This window comes from Leptodactylus fuscus, chromosome 1, assembly GCF_031893055.1.
Source record: "Leptodactylus fuscus isolate aLepFus1 chromosome 1, aLepFus1.hap2, whole genome shotgun sequence".
NCBI classification, from domain to species: Eukaryota; Metazoa; Chordata; class Amphibia; order Anura; family Leptodactylidae; genus Leptodactylus; species Leptodactylus fuscus.
This window is the reverse complement of record NC_134265.1, coordinates 260251601-260268342: the sequence shown is the minus strand read 5'-3', so window position 1 is coordinate 260268342 and position 16742 is coordinate 260251601. Positions and strand designations below refer to the sequence as shown.

The 16742-nt window shown below is 39.8% G+C and overlaps 1 protein-coding gene across 1 annotated transcript in view; it reads right to left on the bottom strand.

Annotated features, from left to right (window-relative positions):
* The window catches only part of LOC142217770 (bifunctional heparan sulfate N-deacetylase/N-sulfotransferase 4-like), a 334797-nt gene that overhangs the window by 216590 nt on the left and 101465 nt on the right, over positions 1-16742 (bottom strand). The window contains exon 4 of the mRNA XM_075286110.1: positions 10669-10823. Within this exon, the coding sequence (XP_075142211.1) occupies positions 10669-10823 (155 nt within the window). The remainder of the gene's footprint in view (positions 1-10668; positions 10824-16742) is intronic.

The following is a 16742-nucleotide window of genomic DNA, read 5'->3' as shown; positions in this document are numbered from 1 at the left end:
CTATATGGCAGTAGCAAGAAATGAGGGTATTTGTAACCCCAATATATTCTTTGAATTCCCAGTCAGACAATGGCACTATATACCAGTAGCAAGAAATGAGGGTATTTATAACCCCAATATATTCTTTGAATTCCCAGTCAGACTATGGTACTATATACCAGTAGCAAAAATAGTGGGTGTATATAGCCCCAATTCTATTGCTAGGGGACTTGCTGTGTATTTCTGGGGTGAAGGTGGGGGGGCACACCGTTGGAACGGGTATCGGGGGTATATATCGGGTATACGGGAATACACTGACAGTGTATTCCATTCAGGATCCTGGGAAAGCTGGGTTGCGGCGATTGAGCCCGTCAGTGCCACGTTACACTGACAAGCTTCTCCCTGGAATTGAAGTTATATGTAAGCCCAATATATTCTTTGAATTCCCAGTGAGACAATGGCACCATATGGCAGTAGCAAAAATAGTGGGTGTATATAGCCCCAATTCTATTGCTAGGGGACTTGCAGTGTATTTCTGGGGTGAAGGTGGGGGGGCACACCGTTGGAACGGGTATCGGGGGTATATATCGGGTATACGGGAATACACTGACAGTGTATTCCATTCAGGATCCTGGGAAAGCTGGGTTGCGGCGATTGAGCCCGTCAGTGCCACGTTACACTGACAAGCTTCTCCCTGGAATTTAGCTCTTATAAGAGCTGTTGGTTGTCTTCTCCTTCCTATCCTAGCCTGTCCCTGCCTACCCAGAATCTAACCCCTAGCTAACTGGACGGAAACCTCCGTCCCCGGTGAATTGCAAGCTCAGAATGACGCGAAGCTGGGCGTCGCTGTTCTTTTAAATTAGAGGTCACATGTTTTCGGCAGCCAATGGGTTTTGCCTACTTTTTTCAACGTCACCGGTGTCGTAGTTCCTGTCCCACCTACCCTGCGCTGTTATTGGAGCAAAAAAGGCGCCAGGGAAGGTGGGAGGGGAATCGAGTAATGGCGCACTTTACCACGCGGTGTTCGATTCGATTCGAACATGCCGAACAGCCTAATATCCAATCGAACATGAGTTCGATAGAACACTGTTCGCTCATCTCTAGTAATAATCTAAAAGCATTGATGCACTAATTACTCAAACATAACATTTATTTATATACTGTACCTCTAAAAGTTGGGTGAATCCATCCTGACAAATTGTATAAAATATACAATGTGCCCCATATTTCCTTAGTAGTGGCAATATGGCAAGGGCCAAGTTTGTGCCTTGTAACCTTGACTTGGAATTATGGTCACTAGAGATGAGCGAACAGTAAAATGTTCGAGATTCGATATTTGTTATGAATAGCATCTCAATATTCGACTATTCGTACAAATATCGAACCCCATTATAGTCTATGGGAGAAAATGCTTTGCTACAGGGGATCCTACCATTCGACTCAGGAGAGTCACCAAGTCCACTAAGACACCCCAGGAAATGATGCCAACACCCTGGAAAGCAACTGGGACAGCAGGGGAAGCATGTCTGTGGGCATCAAGTACCTTTATTATGTCGGGATCCCCTGTCAGCTTGCGATATGCCAGAACAGACTTTTTCCCATAGGAATGCATTGACCAGCGTTGATTGGTCAGTCTACGACATTCGGCCAATCAACGCTGGTTCTGCCTGAGGAGGCGGAGTCTAAGAGCCGTCCACAGCAGTATCCATTCTGGTCTGATTTTAGACTCCGCCTCCTCCGGCAGAACCAGCGTTGAATAGCCGAATGCTGTAAGACTGGCCAATCAACGCTGGTCAATGCATACCTATGGCGAAATGAAGCAGAGCCAGTCGTGCGTTCAGCTTGGCTATTCCTCCTGTCACACACATCTCTGGTGTAACATAGCTCAGCACACACTCAGCTCTGCTACATCTCTACATACTGTTTAATCACTACACAGTGTGGGGTACATATCCTGAATAGGATAAAATCCCACACTGCACACTCAGCTGGCTATTCCTTAGTAGTACTAACATGCTTAGCTCAGCTATTCCTTTAGTAGTTCCAAGCCATAGGAATGCATTGACCAGCGTTGATTGGCCACTGTACGGGCATTCGGCCAAATTGACCAGCCAACGCTGGTCAATGCATCCCTATGGGAAAAAGTCAGCTTGCGCATATCGCAAGCTGACAGGGATCCCAACCAGATAGAGCCCCAAAGAGCTGGGTGAGTAACATTCCCCCCTAAATAAAGGTAATCCCTAGCTAACCCTGCCTGTAGATCTGTCCCTGTCTCTCATTCATATAGTTCACTGCTCCAAATTAAACGAATGGTATATTCACCATTCGTCTAAATTGGAGGTCACATGTTTTCAGCAGCCAATGGGTTTTAATTTTTTTTCACTGCCTCCATTGTCGTAGTTTCTGTCCCACCTCCCTTGCGCAGTTATTGTTGCAAAAAACGTGCCAGGGAAGGTGAGTTTTCCACCTGGTGTTCGATCTGAATCGAACACCTCGAATGGCCTGATATTCGATCAAATATCAATTCGAACGCCATTCGCTCATCTCTAATGGTCACTGCATGTGTGTCATGGACAAAAGGATCAGTGGGCTAAAGTGGAGTGAAAAGACTGTATGTTGGAGCCCTGTGAGTGGTTTCTGTAACCTAAGACCCTGAACAACATGCTGTGTGACTTGTTGTTAACCTGCCACCGTTCTGCCTCATTATTGCAACTAACGTCAAGGGTACCCCATCTTCTACCAACCAGAAGGCCTCTATTAGGGTGCTGCACCATTATCAATTTTAGTGCATTTTCTCATCAATTTGCCACTATAGGAACTGTGGGAGGTTTTCGTGGAAATGACCGCAGAGGCCAGTGAGACAAAGAGAGCCAGCCACCATCCAGTCACCCACCATCTTGGGCCTAGTTCTACTCCACTCTATTGCCTAACCATAAATTTGCCTTTTACTAGAATATATTCACACTGACTTTTTACATACTGGGACTTTTTCATGACTGAATCATGGTATAATAATGCTTACTATTATTTCACATATGTTCATATAGAACAGTGTTCCTCCAATAAGCGAATTTAATTCACTCAATGTGGGAATACAAGAAGCAGCAGACTTACATAGCTTCAGTTTCAGTACATAGAGACCTGTGTTTCAGCACAAGGTTTGTGCTCTGTTGTCCAGAACACAAATTTCTCATTGATCCAATGCATATTTTAGCTTTGTGAACATAACTTAATAAAAGTTTAGTAGACCGTCCCAGACATGAATACACTCATGCATGAAAAAATATCTAGCCAAGTGCAACGGCACCATGAACCTGTAAGACATGGACTACTTAATGTTACAATAATGAATATGAGGCTGGGCAATTCACGCAGACATACAGAAATTGGATTATCCAGATCCAGGAAAGGTCTTGTAAAAGTCATGACTTTCTGCTTGTGTTCCATTTAGACATTGATTCAAATACTATTGGACTGCAGTATTTAAACTTCTTGTTTTACTGAACTTGCCAAGGACATAATGCCTTCCACCAGCAATAATGCAAACAAGAAATGCAATTCTGTCTCTATTGATTTTCAACTCTTTATTAATAATGAATGCTCTTAAAAAAAAAAAAAAAAAAAAAAAATATTGCAAAAGTGTAACTAAGTGTAAGTATGTCAATATTTCTGCTTTTTAAGCTTGTGTATTAAGCTTCCCATGGTCATAAAAATCCACTATTCATTTGTCACTTCATCCTGAGAGGGCTGTTGAAAATTTATTACATACTGTTATCTCACTAAATATTGTACAGGAAAAATTGGTTGTCTTAAAAAAAAAAAATATTAAGAGTCTATGACTACTTGCACCAGAACTAAAATTTATGCTGGTGTAGATTTCAGGTGTAACTCACCTCAGCTTTCTGAGTTAAAGTAAATCTGATGGGCCCAGGCATCATTTTACAGTGTTAGACCAGTTGCAGATGACTGAGTGATTTCATAAATTAAAGGCATGGGTGACCGTGCTTCCATGACCCCTTCCAATAAAGGGATCCTATCTTTGAAACACAATTTTTTCTAACTAACATGTCGGAGTAACCTTAAGAAAGGCTATTCTTCTCCTACCTTTCGTTGTCTTCTCCGCGCCACCGTTCGCTTCCAGTTCCAGTTTTTCTCGGTATGTAAATGAGTTCTTGCTCGGCCACAAGAAAATGGCCACTTACAATACTGTGTAAGCGGCCATTTTTCTTGTGGCCACGGGCATGCGCAGATGACTTTGCCCTAGGCCCGAGGCCTAGAAGTTAGAAGATGCTGCCAGAAGAAGACGCTGTGAAGACCTCATTCCAGAAGAAGATGGAGGCGGTGCTGGAGAGTTCTCTGGCAGCATTGGGGACACCCCCAGTGCTGTTTGAGTGCTTGGGCCCACCCCCTGTGCTCCGAGAGAACTCATTTATATACTGAGAAAAAACGGAACTTCAAGCGAATGGCAACACAGAGAAGACAATGAAAGTTAGGAGAAGAATAGTCTGTCTTAAGGCTATTCCAACGTGTAACATGTATTTCAAAGATAGGATACCTTTAAATGAATACCAGCCACAGAAACAAGGGCAGCAAAATAGGACAGGAATAGAACCTATATTTTTCTGCCTGGACTGACTGTGTAATTCGTGCTCATGTGTACAGGCCCATAGAAATGAATTTCACAGATAGCACACTGATCACAGCCCCAGTCGTCTGCCAGGGGCCTTTGAGTGTGTCTATGGAAGGCATGTTGTTAAATCTTTGTGCATGAGCCTTAAGTGTAATATTTTGATTAAACCTATACATTTTTATTAAAATAAGAGAGAAATACTATATGTGAACAAGTGCCAAATGCAGTAAAGACATAGTCATGGCTTGCTAAGAGGAAATACTCTACTGCCATTGTAAAGTAATTAGAACTCACTGGGACTAATGCTTTTTCTAAAAGCTGAATACAATTTAATTCCTAATTGATTAGGTATTTTTATAGCACTCCTGGCTTAAGCAATGTGCTTCATAATGTAATTTCAAAGATTTATAACCTTCAAATTTAGACTACATATTTGAAATGCAGAACAACCAAGTGGGATTGTTCTGGATTCTAATCAGCTTTAGATATTAAATTGCAAAGCACTGTAATTACTTTTGAGCCCTGCCCAATACTTCAAACATGGTTATTTAAAAGGTAATGAATGCACTGAATGCTCAATAGGATTCTTTTGTACGCTCTTAAATAGATATAATGATTCAGTGGATTATACAGAATTTACATTGATATAAATTTAAATAATTTGCATTTTATGTAGGGCATATTCTATTCATCAATTAAAAAAGGGCACAAAAAGAACCAATAGGTGGGATACATTCAGCACAACGGCACCTTTCTTATCAACAAAGAAAAACCAGCAAGTGGTAGGATTCTTAAATTGCCCTAACATTATGAAAATAGCAATTGCAGCAGACATCTGTGCTTGGGGAAAAAATGGAACAACTAAATGTGGATATCTACTTTAAAGTAATCAGAAAGTATTTGTAATTTAATAGTGAATCTAAACCACAAAGATTCCATAAAATGAATTGTTAGAGACATACCAACTATACCCTGAAGAGCGAAAGAACTTATCTTTTAACTCAAATTGTAACTAGAATTTACTGGGCACATTTAGCTGACTTTTAGTTTCAAACAATTGAAATTTTATCTTCTCCTTTACTAAGTTCAATTTTTAATATTTCGATGATATCATGTTTTATCTGTATATAATAAGCTGTTTTGTTGAAAGTTTCACTTCATTTTGGAGTAACTTCAAAAACAAATTCCATAATGGAAGCAAATTCTTGTGTTTCTCATAGTTTAATTTAATTTACAATATGAGAACTAGAATAATTTACAGTGAAGACATTGTATTGAAAAAGGGTTAAAAAGAACCAAGGCCCATCAAGTCAAACCTATAATCCTACAGTGTTGATCTAGCAGAAGGTAAAACCCCTATGAGGCAGTCTATAATGGCCTCACATTAGTGGAAAATTCCTTCCTAACTCATTAGAATCTAAATAAATCATTGAACTTGGGGAAAATACAAGGGGAAAATAATGTTTTAATGGGGTTATGTAGGACGATTACAAGGTGCTAGGTGGAATTTTGGTGTTTTGTTTACCCAAATCAGTTCAGCCATTCCATAGCTATAAGCCCTGTTATTGTTTATGAAGATTAAGGTTTATTAGCCAAGTGAGCAATATCACTACATGGCATACAGCACACTGAGACACCACCCTGAAAGAAACCATAGTGTTACCACCCACTTGGCCTACATTTCCAAACACAATGACAGGGCTTGTATGTTTGGAGTGAGTTAAATAATTGGGATAAAGAAAAAAAAGCCTAAATATTTAGAATTTAGGATATTTAGAATATTTATGAGACCTAGCATAGGTCCTCTTAAATCGAAAGCCTTTTGTTTTAAGAACAAAAGTAATAGGTAACCCCATCAGATATCAGTTAAAGGGGTTGTACAGGTACAGTCCTATGAAAAAGTTTGGGCACCCCTATTAATCTTAATCATTTTTTGTTCTAAATATTTTGGTGTTTGCAACAGCCATTTCAGTTTGATATATCTAATAACTGATGGACACAGTAATATTTCAGGATTGAAATGAGGTTTATTGTACTAACAGAAAATGTGCAATATGCATTAAACCAAAATTTGACCGGTGCAAAAGTATGGGCACCCTTATTATTTTATTGATTTGAATTCCCCTAACTACTTTTTACTGACTTACTGAAGCACAAAATTGGTTTTGTAACCTCAGTGAGCTTTGAACTTCATAGCCAGATGTATCCAATCATAAGAAAAGGTATTTAAGGTGGCCAATTGCAAGTTGATCTCCTATTTGAATCTCCTCTGAAGAGTGGCATCATGGGCTACTCAAAACAACTCTCAAATGATCTGAAAACAAAGATTGTTCAACATAGTTGTTCAGGGGAAGGATACAAAAAGTTGTCTCAGAGATTTAACCTGTCAGTTTCCACTGTGAGGAACATAGTAAGGAAATGGAAGACCACAGAGACAGTTCTTGTTAAGCCCAGAAGTGGCAGGCCAAGAAAAATATCAGAAAGGCAGAGAAGAAGAATGGTGAGAACAGTCAAGGACAATCCACAGACCACCTGCAAAGAGCTGCAGCATCATCTTGCTGCAGATGGTGTCACTGTGCATCGGTCAACTATACAGCGCACTTTGCACAAGGAGAAGCTGTATGGGAGAGTGATGAGAAAGAAGCCGTTTCTGCACGTACGCCACAAATAGAGTTGCCTGAGGTATGAAAAAGCACATTTGGACAAGGCAGCTTCATTTTGGAAACAAAAATTGAGTTGTTTGGTTATAAAAAAAGGCGTTATGCATGGCGTCCAAAAAGAAACAGCATTCCAAGAAAAACACTTGCTACCCACTGTAAAATTTGGTGGAGGTTCCATCATGCTTTGGGGCTGTGTGGCCAATGCCGGCATCGGGAATCTTGTTAAAGTTGAGGGTCGCATGGATTCCACTCAGTATCAGCAGATTCTTGAGAATAATGTTCAAGAATCAGTGACGAAGTTGAAGTTACGCCGGGGATGGATATTTCAGCAAGACAATGATCCAAAACACCGCTCCAAATCCTCAGGCATTCATGCAGAGGAACAATTACAATGTTCTGGAATGGCCATCCCAGTCCCCAGACCTGAATATCATTGAACATCTGTGGGATGATTTGAAGCGGGCTGTCCATGCTCGGCGACCATCTAACTTAACTGAACTTGAATTGTTTGTCCAAAATACCTTTATCCAGGATCCAGGAACTGATTAAAAGCTACAAGAAGCGACTAGAGGCTGTTATCTTTGCAAAAGGAGGATCTACTAAATATTAATGTCACTTTTCTGTTGAGGTGCCCATACTTTTGCACCGGTCAAATTTTGGTTTAATGCATATTGCACATTTTCTGTTAGTACAATAAACCTCATTTCAATCCTGAAATATTACTGTGTCCATCAGTTATTAGATATATCAAACTGAAATGTCTGTTATAAACACCAAAATATTTAGAACTAAAAATGATTAAGATTAATAGGGGTGCCCAAACTTTTTCATAGGACTGTATAAGGATTTTATGGCCTATCTTTGACTAGGTCATATATATCTTATTTGTGAAAGCCAGATCCTGCACCAATCAGCTATATGGGGGTCCAATTCCAACACCAGTACAAGGCCAGAAGCAGTTGCCACTGTGCTCTGTATAGTGGATGGGAACTGACACTGCAGCTCTCTCATTGAAATCAACTATCTGCTTTTGGCCCCACATTATGTATAGTACGGGCGCTGATTGGTGCTGGTTGGTGTATAGCTGATTGGTGCTGGAGGCAGCTGTCAGCCCAACACCAATCAGATATATCTGGCCTATCCTAAAGACTATCCTAAAACTTAGATAACCTCTTTAATTGATCTCCAATTGGTTACCAATTGAATTGTTCCTGAAACAAATTTATCACAATAGAATACATGTATTAACAAAAATCCTTGAAAAGATTCATCCTTCCCACATAGACACAAATAGGACAGTTAGCAGATCATCTTGTGGAAGAAAAAACATGTTGTGTTTAGAAAAGCAATTTAGATTGGTTTTCTGTGTAAAAACACTCCACTTTAAAAAAAAAAAAAAAAGTCTTAGTGCTATTAATGGGTTACTAAGTGCACCCAATTACCTTTAGCAGTGTTTTGAGTGACTTCTGGGTTTCTCTTGGAGCGCCTGGCATCCTCTGCATTTGTTTCCATATTTAGCTTCCTGCTGTCTTAACCTACAACTACCATGATTCATTGCTCTTTACTAGATCCCCACTCTCTCCCTCCCCTGTGCCTCTCTCGCACCCCCTCCCTTTTTCCCTAGATAGCCCATGGACTACTACCTACCTACCTAACTAACTAACTCAGCTCACCCCCCACCCCATCATACTTACTTGTCTTCCTGTTGGGATTTTCTGAGCACAGGAGACCCTTTTGTTCTCCTCTGTTCATCTGCTGACACCTGCGCAATAGAGCGGGAGTGCTCCAGCTCTATTGTTCAGGCGTAAGAAGATAGCTTGTTCTACTCTTCATGTCTGCTGGCGTTGCACATCTTCTTTTCACTTCTGCCAATGCCTGCAGATGGCTTTATTGCTGGCAGAAATGAAGGAAGTGATGGTTCATGCACAGAAGATCAGGACATAAAGACAGGTAAGTACAGAAACAGGGAAACAAAGTCATCAGATAATCAAAAAATGTGCCAGAGGTGGTCACATGACTGCACCAGGGATATGGGTAAATATACATTTTTGCTAAAGTAATTTAGAAAGTAGGCAGGGGGAGGGTGTTTAGATTATTGTAGAAATTGCACTTTAACTGATGATATACATATTTCAACATGTCCATCCAAGAGGGTGTATAAGTAAGGACACATCTGTAATCTGTGTACTTTCAGTTTGTAAACATTTGATCAACAGCAAATTTCCAATTTCAGAGGTGTTTTTTTCTTTGTGGCAGTAGAGACTGAAATACTCAACTATAGATTTTTATCTCAGCTTCCATTTGTTACTGTATATACAAGAGAGTAAACTTATCCATTACAATGAGCTTCTCTTATTTCTTTTCTGCAAATTGTACAAATGTTTTTCTCTCTAAATTTTCTTTTAAATCTTAATCTGGTTTCTAGATTGTAACTAGAGGATGTTGTTGCCGATTTACATATTTTCCCACAAGAATTATGTTAGTTATTAGAGATGAGCGATCAGTAAAGTGTTCGAGGTTCGATATTCGTTTCGAGTAGCCCCTCAATATTCGAGTACTCGAATCGAATATCGAACCCTATTATAGTCTATGGGGGGAAAATGCTCGTTTCAGTGGTAGGCAACATTTGATCAAATTATACTTACCAAGTCCACGAGTGAGGGTCGGGCTGGATCCTCCGAGAAGTTTTCTCCGTGCAGCGTCCCCGCGGCATCTTCCGGCTCTTCATTCACTCTGCCAGGCATCGGGCCTGGGCAGAGCCGACTGCGCATGCCCACACTACAAGCGGACATGCGCAGTCAGCTCTGCCCAGGCCCGATGCCTGGCAGAGTGAATGAAGAACCGGAAGACACCGCGGGGAAGCTGCACAGAGAAGACTTCTAAAGGTAGGAGAAGAACCAGCATTGATTGGCCGACTGTATAGCATTCGGGTAATCAATGCTGGTTCTGCATCGAAATTTTACATTGGAACAGCGAGTGGTATTCGATCGAGTACGAGTATTTCGAATACCGTAGTATTCGATCGAATACCTACTCGATTGAGTACTACATCTCTATTAGTTATATGTTCTATACCATTCACTGCATAGTTGTATCCAATCTTATGACAGCTAATCTGTACATGTAAAGCAGATTTTTAATGGCAATTTGAAATGATGTAAAGAAATCATTAGGGATGTATTCAGTTTTCCATTGTTGTCTTAGAATGATTTAATATTATGAGAAGATGGGTGCCAATTTGGTAACACAAAATCCTGTTCTGTCACCTCAAATAACTATATTTTTCTATATAGAATGAAAAAGCCTTTTAAAGCATTATTTGAAGTGCTACGAAGTGTTAAAACCCAAAAGCAAATTATTTCATTCTATCATATCATACTTTTATAGGATTGATCTTACCTGTGCAAATTCCTTGTTGAGAATCATTTGTTCGATCAATGAAGACTCATTATGAAAAAGATGAGGCTGCATATGACTCCACATGTGCGGAAACCACCAAAACTCATCCACTGATGATAATAGGAGGTCATCTCCTTCATCCTCTTCGATAGTACCTAATAGAAAAAAATGTGCAAAAAACGAAAATGAGAATCCTTTATCAATCTGCATATATAGTTAAAGTCCAATTTACAGTTTCAAAGATAAGAGTGTGAAGCCTTTCATGTTCTGTGTGATTTTAGGACAATATCCCAGTGTTTATTAGTAATTAGCAAACGTTTAGCCTCTTCATGTCCAGTAACATCAGACACTTTTTTTTTGCAATTCTGCACTTGTGATAATGGAATAACACTCTCTAAGGCCCGCTTCACATCTGTGTTCGGGTTTACGTTCGGGGAGTCCACTTGGGTACCCCTGAGTGCAAACCTATGCGCATTAAAAAGTGGTTACCTAGTAAACCTGTTGACCCATAGACTATAATGGGGTCCGTGTGGTTTCCGCATAAAACATGTGGAGAGAAAAGTCCTGCAAGCAGCATAATAATTTGACTGACTTAGGGAGCCTTCACACGGAGTATACGCTCCGCTCATTCTGAACCTAAAACACGTTCAGAATGAGCACGTAAAAACCAGCTCCCATTGACTTGAATGGGTGCTGGCATACGTGCGTATCGCATTGAAAGCAATAGGGAAAAAAGTCTCCCATTGATTTAAATGGGAAGTGCTCGTATGCCGGCACCCATTCAAGTCAATGGGAGCTGGTTTTTACGCGCTCATTCCGAACGTGTTTTACATTCAGAATGAGCGGAGCATATACTCTGTGCGAAGGCTCCCTTAAGGATCGAGGAGGTCACAGCTTTCCAATAGTGGATGACCTTCCTGTCTTTACTTGCATTCTATTGCCACTGTGGTTAGGGGTGAACTAATAATTCTGCCTCCCTTCCAAACTGGAGAAAAACTAGCTGGGCCTTTTCGGGGATGGTCGGTTCCACAGAAACAATATGGGGCCTTGAAATGGCAAAATTAGACAATTATAAAATGTAATATTCTAGAACCTCCTCCTGTTTATCACCTGAGGTTTGTTTCACATCATATTCAGGAGACTTACTCTTCTATTTATTTACAATCAGAAGGAGACTCGTAAGATGACACAAGGAAGAGGAGACACTTTCCAGAATGATGTCTGAAAGAAGACTTATTGATGTGATAAGTAAAGACGTCTTTTTCTTTCTTTACCACCAGCAGTTCTAAAATTGCTTATACCTTATAATAATCATGAACTTCAAACTGTGCAATCTGATTTGATAATCTCTACTTATTATGGGAAACATACTGTATTCTGTAAGTAAAAGTGAGATTGACATTGCAGTTCACAGTGTGAGGAATACATATAAAATAAAACTAGGCTTTGGATGTGCCGTATGTTATTCAAGGTATCTTTCAAAAGTCTGGAAAATATTTATATTTTCTTTTATTTAGATAAGGTTTTACATCAATTGCTTATTAAAAACTGCCTAATCCTATATGTACAATACATTTATAAATATATGTGTATATTTTATATGCATAACCAGCGACATAACAACACTTACAACTGAATGCATGCAGAGTCCTTCCCAGCAGGAAAAATGCTGAACAAAGGCAACATTGTGACCTAATGTGCATATTTTTGCATAAATGCATGGATTTGCAAAATTTTTAATCTTCTGACTGAAGGAACTAAGTGAATTTACATGTACAACTCCTATAGCGGCCTAGACAAGTGTTTGTTCACTTGACAAAATAACTTGCCTTTAAAAGTCCAAATAGTTGGCTGAGATTCCACTCCCACTGTTAATGGGATGCCTTTGGCATTAAACTACACAATTCCAAATTGTCTTGATTCACAAGTTGTCCCATTTACTTTTATAGGATGAAGCTGTAATTACAACTCACAACCATGTGTATTGCTCCACAACAAAGGCTTCAAGTGGTCACCACAAGGCCTCCATACATCAACCTGACCATAGTTGGATGCCAAACAGAGCCATGATTCCTCACTAAAGTATGGTTCCAGTCTGTCAGGTTTTTTGTTCATGACACAACTGCCAATGGCAGAAGGCAATGGTGGCTTGCTGTCAGTGGCATGATGAGTAATGGGCTCAATTATACCAAATTTCTTATTGGTATGCAGCTGGAAACAATCTATTCAGAGTCACGGGATGTCTTGAAGGTGTTACTTGTTTCTGCATCTTGGACAAGGGAACTGTGGGGGCTGTTTGTGCTTGTGAACATATCAAACAATCCTCTATACTGGTGGTCTGTCTAGGCCATCTGAAGACTGCTTGGTTTATGTGCATGCCCTCACATAACCACTCCTCCTATCACCTCCTAAGAGCTAGGTCAGAATAGCCGAGATGGCAGGCAACTCTTTGAAACGATCAATCGCCTTTCTCAAAGTCTGTCAACTGGTTAAATGTCTTTAGCTTTACCTTATAGTTTGTGGTTATATTCACATGCAGTAGGTCCTATTTTCCATTTTTTTCAGGTTTCAAGTGGCAAAAACTGCATAGCTCAATATACTGTAGCAATGAGATTTATCAAGATTTTTTAGGATCCATCTGAACTGCTGTCATGAGGCTTTTAAGAATGGCTGCATGGCGGCAGCATGAAAAGAATCTATGACATGGGAAATGTAGCCAACTTGCTTGCACACATAGACTGGCCTTTGGGTATATACGTCCAGATAGTGGTTGTTTTGTTCTGCAAATCTGCAAAATCATGCAGCTGCAGATACAGGGAGTCGGCTCCACTACAGGTTTTAAAATTACCCCCATTGACCATGTTCCATCCCACTGTCCGAATAGATTTGAGACACTGAGACGCAAAGAAATCCTTTGGATCTACAAGTTTGATAGTCTGGCACCCAAGGGTCTCAATGAAGCCCTTGAGGACGTCACACGATGAGGCTCTTGTTTTTTTCCTGAGTCGTGTCAGACTCCCTTTCGGTTTTGGGTTCCCATCATTTTAAAGTCGTTTATCCTACAGGGAATTTTTACTAAGGTTTTTTATAGCCTTATTATTAATTGTAATATTATTAATATTAGCTGTAACTGTAGTATTAGCTATAACTGTAATATTGGTCTTAACAATTAATTTAACTGTAATATTAGGTTTAACAATTCATAATTATTTACTCATTTATTTGAAACTTTTTGGTTTATTTTAATAATCGACTATCTGCTTTTCTGAAAAATCAAGCCACTTTTAGAATCATCCCGTTTTAACTGTTGGGTTTAATGATCTACTGCCATTTATCTATACAATTTTATGTTTATGTATGTATATTCATATACTTTTATGTGTGGCTCAGGTGGTGTTCTGGACCATATTGTGTTGGGCACCTTGGGTGACCGTGTCGGGACTCGAACTCGGTCTGCCTGTTTGTTTGGTCGGGACAGTCTCGGGAGCCCAGCTGATGTCTCCATTTAGCTTGGGACATTAGTCCACCTGGTGCTCAGGAGAGTCTACTGCATGCTACGCTGTCTCCACATGTTTGGGAGTGTTTACCTACACATCCTCTCTGTAGCATGTATGAAGCCCAGTATCTCTATTAGCTGTTCTCTATCAGCTGATTCCTGCAGCTACTTCCCATAAATAGGAACTGACAGCTTCCTTATTTTTACACCCAGTATCCACTGTGGGAAGGTAAGCTGACCTCTTATTCCTCTGCTCATATTTAGTTGTCTACTCCTTATTGCTTTGAATAGGATGGGTTTATAAGTTCAGATTGGAGTTTTGGAGTGAGGTGAGCATCCTCCTGTTTCTAGTCAAGCCAGTCCCTATGTAATATACCTATTTACAAGTTTTTGGATTGACTAGCCACTGTGTAACCTGTCTGGCATGAAGATGAGTATATAGATGGGCATGTGTGTATATATATATATATATATATATATATATATATATATATATATATATATATACAGTCCTATGAAAAAGTTTGGGCACCCTTATTAATCGTAATCATTTTTAGTTCTAAATATTTTGGTGTTTGCAGCAGCCATTTCAGTTTGATATATCTAATAACTGATGGACACAGTAATATTTCAGGATTGAAATGAGGTTTATTGTACTAATAGAAAATGTGCAATATGCATTAAACCAAAATTTGACCGGTGCAAAAGTATGGGCACCTCAACAGAAAAGTGACATTAATATTTAGTAGATCCTCCTTTTGCAAAGATAACAGCCTCTAGTCGCTTCCTGTAGCTTTTAATCAGTTCCTGGATCCTGGATGAAGGTATTTTGGACCATTCCTCTTTACAAAACAATACAAGTTCAGGTAAGTTTGATGGTCGCCGAGCATGGACAGCCCACTCTCAAATGATCTGAAAACAAAGATTGTTCAACATAGTTGTTCAGGGGAAGGATACAAAAAGTTGTCTCAGAGATTTAACCTGTCAGTTTCCACTGTGAGGAACATAGTAAGGAAATGGAAGACCACAGGGACAGTTCTTGTTAAGCCCAGAAGTGGCAGGCCAAGAAAAATATCAGAAAGGCAGAGAAGAAGAATGATGAGAACAGTCAAGGACAATCCACAGACCACCTCCAAAGAGCTGCAGCATCATCTTACTGCAGATGGTGTCACTGTGCATCGGTCAGCAATACAGCGCACTTTGCACAAGGAGAAGCTGTATGGGAGAGTGATGAGAAAGAAGCCGTTTCTGCAAGCACACCACAAACAGAGTCACCTGAAGTATGCAAAAGCACATTTGGACAAGCCAGCTTCATTTTGGAAGAAGGTCCTGTGGACTGATGAAACAAAGATTGAGTTGTTTGGTCATACAAAAAGGCGTTATGTATGGCGTCCAAAAAAACAGCATTCCAAGAAAAACACTTGCTACCCACTGTAAAATTTGGTGGAGGTTCCATCATGCTTTAGGGCTGTGTGGCCAATGACGGCATCGGGAATCTTGTTAAAGTTGAGTATCGCATGGATTCCACTCAGTATCAGCAGATTCTTGAGAATAATGTTCAAGAATCAGTGACGAAATTGAAGTTACGTCGGGGATGGATATTTCAGCAAGACAATGATCCAAAACACCGCTCCAAATCGACTCAGGCATTCATGCCGAGGAACAATTACAATGTTCTGGAATGGCCATCCCAGTCCCCAGACCTGAATATCATTGAACATCTGTGGGATGATTTGAAGCGGGCTGTCCATGCTCGGCGACCATCAAACTTAACTGAACTTGTATTGTAAAGAGGAATGGTCCAAAATACCTTCATACAGGATCCAGGAACTGATTAAAAGCTACAGGAAGCGACTAGAGGCTGTTATCTTTGCAAAAGGAGGATCTACTGAATATTAATGTCACTTTTCTGTTGAGGTGCCCATACTTTTGCACCGGTCAAATTTTGGTTTAATGCATATTGCACATTTTCTGTTAGTACAATAAACCTCATTTGAATCCTGAAATATTACTGTGTCCATCAGTTATTAGATATATCAAACTGAAATGGCTGTTGCAAACACCAAAATATTTAGAACTAAAAATTATTAAGATTAATAGGGGTGCCCAAACTTTTTCATAGGACTGTATATATATATATATATATATATATATATATATATATATATATATATATATATATGTGTGTACATGATTATGTGTGATCTGTCTGTGACTCATCTGTGTATGAGTCATTGGTTTCTATAAGCTTCAGTGTTTGGTATTGAAAATATTTTATGTACATATGGGTTCAACCATCTGACATTTTAGTGTAATATTTATCCTTTTGTCTATATTTTTTTCTACTTATTGTTGTATTTGTGTAATTTTAAGGTTATTTATATGCACTTGAGAAAGAGCAAGATTGGCTCGAAACGCGTTGTGCTGTTACCAAATAAAGTCTTTTTGGGTGAGCGCTGCCTCTGTACTTCTCTTTGGAGAGTCTGGTCCTAATTTGCTGGGCTCCACTACAGAAGTCACAGAAGGTTTACTACCATCCCTGCCTTCCCAATCGCTGTGTACACAGTGCTTAATGAGT